Here is a 6,640-nt window from a genome sequence, read left to right as displayed (position 1 = left end):
TGTCAGTGGAGTCTGTAAGGTCAAGGAAACCGCTCTTTTTACACACAACATTCACTGCCTTATATCAGCACTAAGCGTACCTGTTTAGGAGGTTAGTGCAGCATATCACCAACCTCCCATTAATTCACTGGATCCATAATCCACACATGGCAGTTAAAAACACTTATCTAAACAAGCTTTAGGGAGAATATTTATATTTCAATGGTTTGGATTATTCTGTTTCAAAACCAGAAAGGGTAACACAAAAACATCAAGAGAGCCATTAAATCATTGACATATGTAAATGTCTTTTGAATAAAAATGAGTGTCAAGACTCCTAAGTAATATAACAAATGTATTTCTCCCTCTTTCACTTTTCTCTGGCTGCCTCTGATTTCCCCACTAGCCTAGTTTCTCCAAGGCACGTGCATAATTAGTCCACATTGTATCAGTCTGGCAAAACATATGGCTCACATGTATACACACACTAATGGACACATATGTATGTTTTAGCGTAAACTCGGCATGTATAATTAGGCTACTATTATCATAAGAATGTGTGTTACTATAATTGTAGTGTTGGTTGTGTACATCCCTCTTCCCCCCTTTCAATCTGTACATTCTTGACAGTTTATGAATTTTGTCAAAACATGTGACCACATGGTTTTGACGTAGGCCTACTTTTTTTGCTATGTTTTGTTTGCATAGATCCCTTGCATAGAATAATTTGGAGATGTGGCTCTGCCAAGATCCCATATCTCTTGAAAGATGAGAACCACAGCGAAGGTGGGCAGGGCAGGTAAAGGCGTTTCTAGGGAGAGGCGGTTGCTTTTTCTGCAAACTGACTTTCCACAAATCAATGCTGTCGGTTCGCGCGCCAGGATCTCTGCATTGTGGCCCGCTTGTTCTTGGAAACAGCGTCAGAGAGCAGCTGAGAGAGGCTTAACATTTCAAACGTCTGGCGGTAGGCTGCAAAGTTTCCACCCTGAAAACGCTGCCATGTTGCAGTGGGCTGGGCCAGGACACCGCACCTCACCGCTTGGTGTTCATTAGGAATTAGTTTGCTGTAAAGTTGTGGTGCACAGCCTCTTTAAGCCTGGAATCACGTGCTTAATGCGTCGTTTTAGTTGCTATTTGATAAACATTGATGTATTTCATATAGGCTGGGATAGCTGATGTAGGCTAGTCTATGTGTGTTGTGTTTCAGTGCAGCAGTCAGAATTGTTTTTTTCAGTTTTAAATGCGTGCGTAAAACAGCACCACTGTTGTACTTTAATACGTAACAACCTTACACGTGTCCTTAGTTGCATTTTGAGTTAAAAGAACCTTGCAGTTTTTGCGAAAGTCTGCCCAGCGGTAGCAGCAACATAGTGCCCCACGGATTAAAAAGGAATCCGTGTTATTAGTCATAGATGTCCTCTCAGTTGGAAGGAGGCCCGCAGCTGGAGACCACACCAAAACTTGATGTACTAAAATCCGAAGAAGTTGTTGACGTGACAAGTCCTGACGGATGCGTTGGGCAACTCGGCCGCCGCGGGGACGGAGGGGAGAATAAAGCGGCCCTGTCTCCAGAGCGCCATCAGCAGAAACCACGCAAGATGGCCCGGAGCCCCAAATGCGCCCGCTGTCGGAACCACGGCGTCGTTTCGTGTTTGAAGGGCCACAAACGCTTCTGCCGCTGGAGGGACTGTCACTGTGCCTGCTGCCTGCTGGTGGTGGAGCGGCAGCGGGTCATGGCAGCGCAGGTCGCACTGAGGAGGCAACAAGCTGCGGAGGTGAGCAGAGCGCAAGGGCAGGTCAGGGAGGGAGAATAAACAGATGGGTAAACCATGACCTCCAGTACATGATGATCAGGAGGCAAACCGTCATTAACAAACAATTATATTTACATGAGACGTTGAATGTGATTCCTGGGGTAAGAAATTAGATAGCCTAGATAGATAGATAGATAGATAGATTGACTTTATTAATCCCAAACTGGAAAATTACTCTCTTACAGCACCATGTTACAGGGACACACACATAGGCTACTCACTCACACACACACACACACACACATACATACTGAAAATTAAAGGAATATACAATTGATAAAGCAGTTAAAGACTGTTGAATGTTTAATGGCTCACCTGATGGTAGACTGAAGGTCAGTCGAATAAAGCTATTGCTATTTCACACTACAGCCTTTTCTTTTCCTGTATTGCATTTTCTGAAGCAAAATCCCAGGTAAATAGTTAACACTTACAACTATTACTATTATCTATATTTTCACTATTTCACTATGTGTGAAAGAAGTCTGATAATCTCAAGGCCCAGGGCAGCGTATTTCCATTTTTATTTGTACCTACAGTAGGTTCAAAACTACAGACTTAAGCTTATTCTTTTATTTGCATTAATACAAAACAGAATAAAATATATACATATATTATTTTATTTACAAATTAATACTATATTTTGAACACTGAAGTCCTATTGAGATATGACAAGAAATATGTATTATATTACAATAAATATGTATTATGTATATCCTTACAACAAGACTTCAGTTTTCAGAATTCAGTTATATAAAGCAGTCATCAACATTTTAGAATATTCACAAATATTAAAAATATTACTGGATAAGTAGTAGACATATCACAGAGGAATGATTATCTTTTAGTTTTGTTGTTCATTGTTGCAATAAAGTGTACTGCAACAGAAATCTATCAATACGTACTCCACATTGTGTCATATCAATATATATTGTTGTTTGTATGTTTGTAAAACATATTAATATAATATACTAAGACAGCAAGTTTGCCTCACATAATGACTTAGCCTAAAATTATACTATAGGTTTTTTTTTCGAGTGTCAACAGTGAATAGCCAAATATCTCTTATTTTTAAATCTTGGAATGACAATGAGCTCTGCTTGCCTCTTACATACCGTATTAATTACCTTTGGGGCACATTCTCAGTATAATGACTATGTCCAAATGTCTTATTCCTGTTCCCATGTTTCTCCCAGGGTAAGAGGGGGGTCAGGTGTGCAGGTCCGTCACGGAGGACGGCGTATCAGCGTTACACCAAAGCATCCGAACCGAGCATAATGGCAAAGAGCATCCTGCAGGGTAAAGTTTAATTAACATCTCTTCTCTCATTAACATACGTACTCTCTCCAAGACTGTGATAGAAAGTGTAGTTTCCTTTCCAGTAAATCGGATGAAACTCTTAAAGTCAACTTTAGCAAATTTTCTTAATTGTTTTAATGCATTTAGGTTGACAGAATTCATTCAAGAAGATCATAAACTGATCCACTTGGTTTGTCATCTGTGAGTGGAGGAAGTGAGTCACTGCTTGCTGCCCTGTCAAAGTAAACTCTTTTTACTTGTCCAGGGTGAGTTGTAATTAGTACAGAAACAAGTAACAAATAACCTGTAGTGTACGAGTGCATTCAAAATTAGATCACTATTTGTTTAAATGATTTATTAGGACATTGCATCCCTGGAGGTTTACCATAAATTATCCATAACCTGTCCATGTCTAAGCCCAACCTTTATCCTAGCCTTAGCTTAAGCCTGAGTCAAACCTCAACCAGAATTTAAATCTTACCCAAATAAATGTCTGTCCCCGCGAGGACCCGCTTTTTGTTCGGCTGCAGATGTTAGTCCCCACAATGTCACAAAACAAACACATATTTCCCCCCACAAGTAGACACACATATGCATTATGTATTTTGCTCAAACTACAACCACATTTCAAGCCCTGCTTGCACACACAGCCAGTGCTTCTTGGATGTCACTATTACCCAGTATTACCCACACTAAATGTATCTAAGCCAACCTTATCACTGTGGCTTCATTATTTCACAACAACAGACCATTACTGTAATACATAGTGTGTATTATTACCTTCTGGCTTACAGTCAAATCCTGCAAGAGGCTTTGTCTTTACATCCCTCTAAGCCACTCTGTGCGCTCAGTGAAACAAAAATGACACAACTAACCAACTGTATAATTAAAATATTAAAGGACAAACAAACATAAACATAATTAATCGGTTGGAACAACTTCATTATTCACCAACAAATTAAATATATGAATACATAACAGCAGACCTTCTGTGCAGGTCTAAAACCGATAGTGGCGCTGGAGGACGACACCTCCTGCTGGTCAAAGCAGACACAGCGCGACCAAACTCCCTTCACGTGTCCCCCGATCAGCGCTCGTATGAGGAAGAGGCGAGCCTTTGCAGACAAGGAGCTGGAGAACGTGATGCTGGAGCGGGAACTGAGACAGAGGGAGCTGCAGAGCGACCGGAAGAGCGACCTTTCCTTTTCTTCATCTTCTGCCCTTGTCCCCGTGCTTCACCCTCCTCCCCTGCCTGTCTCTCCTAGCCTCCACTTCTGTCTTCTTAACAAGGACCCCGCCGCTGCAGGGACGACCAGTTATGTGCCTGTGTATAAATATAAGCCTCTGTATGAGTGTGACTTCCAGTTCTATCAGTTTTTCCACCTTAAGAGCAGGTCGTCCGCACAAAGTGACTGTAGTGACTTCTTATGCCAAAGCTCACAGGAAACCACAAAGGTTAAGGAGGTGCAGAACTGTTGGAAAGGCTGCGAGGAGATAGATAGACCCGAGCTGATTCCTCTACCGTCACAACAAAGACTCAAACATCATGGCAGTACCTTGTCAGGTCTAGACTTTGCAAAATACACCTCAAAACCAACAGAAGAAATGGAATCAAATGGCTCTTCAACCATGACACGCTATGTTTTTGGATCTGATCAGGGTATCCTGGACAGGCCAGACATTAGTGCACCCAGCAGGACTTTTGATTCCCGAGCTCTGACAGCTAAGGGCTGGTGCGCAGACACTCCCGCTGACCAGTCAGGTCCTCATGCCGACTCCTTCAAGAGCCCTCATGCCAGCTCAGTCAGGACTCCCGCTGTGAGGCCATTACCTTTCTCTGTGGAGGCTCTCCTAAGAGCCTGACAGGGAAATGGAAAGCAGTGTATTGCACTTTGTGTATGTGCGGACTTACAATTGATGTTTGAATTGATAAATATAACAGTCACTAGATGTAATACTTGTTTTGAAACACTTTTATTGACAAGGGCTATTTGCTATAAAGTCAAATATTTGAACATAATATATGAACAGTTTACAAAACACAATTGTTAATCTTAGTATTTCTTTTCTATAAAAATGTATTTAGCTACATTTTAACTACTATAAAATATACAACAATGAAACATATATATAGGCACTAGATTTCTATATTTTCATTTTTATGCTTACATTGAGCATATTTAGTTCAAATATGCACTTTAATAATGTAATCCATTTTTAATACAATGTCACACTACTCTGTCAGCAGTGCGGTAAAAATGTACTGAACCATTCTGCTTTGACGCTCTCACATGAATCATATTATATTCTCTTTTCCTGCAAGAAGAAATATACGGTACATCCATAAAACAAAGTTGATGAAAAAGTCAAGGAGTGTTTGAACTTGTGCCCATTTCTTACTTTGTGCATTGGTTTTCAAATCAAAGTGTAGATGTGGCTGGCTGATATCCGCGCTGCTCTCGGGCGTTGAGGTTTAAAAAAAAACAAAAAACAGGTGCTGCTCAGAAATCTCTCTTGACTAAAAAGAAAACTAACGCTGGAAGGAGGAACATGAGGAGAAGCAGGTGATTTCCCAAGAAGACAGTTAAAAGGAGCAAAGATTGTCCCCCCTTAAAAAAATCTGTAGTAGCCCGGAAAGGGCTGACAGCAAGCAAACAACTCTGACATTTTTCGTCTCTTTTTATTCTACCAGGTGAGAAATGTGTATTTATTATTTATTGGCTCCGTTTGTTGACATTTTGCCAGACTGTAGTGTATCATTATGATCGTACAACCTTAAATTTACTTATCATATGACACATTGTTTAATATTTCATGGAGTATCATTTCATCACACTAACAGAAGGAGAGAAGATATATATTCAACAAAAGATGAATGGGAATGTGCCAGTGTTGCCTTGGCGACATTGTTCTTTATTGTATGCCGAGCTTGATGCCGGCCGAGTTTGTTTGAACATGCATTTGATCTATATCCACTTTCCACCTCTTCTCTCCTCTTGTGTTTTTTTGTTCTGTGCTGTAATCTCACAGAGATGGAGGTTAGATACTTTTGACAACTCTGGACCTTGTGGCGTCAACCCGGAGGTGATAGCGTGCTGCTCCGTGTCTTTGTTTGCAAGTATCATACCAGCATATCAGAATGCCTTTCTCCCCGTCTCTTCAGACAGACAGAGAGGAAAGATTGGCAGGAAGATGAGGTAGTGAGCCTGAAAGCACTGAATATGTGCTGGTTTTTTTGTGTTTTCTTTTCACGCCATCTGCTGTCATTTTACAATATTAAAACCTCTTCCTTGCATAGAGTGCAAACTGGCATTTACACTATGATAATAAAAGACGAGCATCAGTCACAATGGGGTGATAATGACTTCTGAAAAGAATAACCCCCCCATCTCCCGAGAAAAAGCTAGGAGAGAAGCTCATTTATCCAGTTCCCCCATTTTTCATTCTAGTGTGTCTTTAGACGAGACGTGTGGCGGCTTAATAGACAGCGACCCTGCACTGAAATGCCATTCACGTTCCACCGTTCTTGTTAGGACTGTGCAAAGGAAAGA

At 40.9% G+C, this 6,640-nt stretch overlaps 1 protein-coding gene across 2 annotated transcripts; it reads left to right on the top strand.

Annotated features, from left to right (window-relative positions):
* The first annotated feature begins 779 nt into the window (after window positions 1–779).
* On the top strand, window positions 780–5,138 carry dmrt2b (doublesex and mab-3 related transcription factor 2b). Of its 2 annotated transcripts, none has more exons than XM_034882432.1 (3): window positions 780–1,754; window positions 2,987–3,089; window positions 4,087–5,138. In XM_034882432.1, exons 1-3 carry the CDS (start codon window positions 1,392–1,394, stop codon window positions 4,950–4,952), a joined length of 1,332 nt encoding a protein of 443 aa, XP_034738323.1. In that variant the 5' UTR covers window positions 780–1,391; the 3' UTR covers window positions 4,953–5,138. The 2 variants fall into 2 exon arrangements, with proteins under 2 accessions (XP_034738323.1, XP_034738322.1); XM_034882431.1 differs by having other exon boundaries at window positions 780–1,775.
* Window positions 5,139–6,640: the final 1,502 nt, after the last annotated feature.

This window comes from Etheostoma cragini, chromosome 9, assembly GCF_013103735.1.
Source record: "Etheostoma cragini isolate CJK2018 chromosome 9, CSU_Ecrag_1.0, whole genome shotgun sequence".
Classification (NCBI taxonomy): Eukaryota; Metazoa; Chordata; class Actinopteri; order Perciformes; family Percidae; genus Etheostoma; species Etheostoma cragini.
Note: the sequence above shows the minus strand (reverse complement) of the source record. Positions and strands in the feature narration are given on the sequence as shown.

Coding starts and splice junctions, on each gene's coding strand:
- dmrt2b (XM_034882431.1), top strand. CDS start 1,392: ATGTCCTCTCAGTTGGAAGGAGGCCCGCAGCTGGAGACCACACCAAAA. Junction 1,776..2,986: donor TGAGCAGAGCGCAAGGGCAG/GTCAGGGAGGGA, acceptor TGTTTCTCCCAG/GGTAAGAGGGGGGTCAGGTG. Junction 3,090..4,086: donor GGCAAAGAGCATCCTGCAGG/GTAAAGTTTAAT, acceptor CCTTCTGTGCAG/GTCTAAAACCGATAGTGGCG.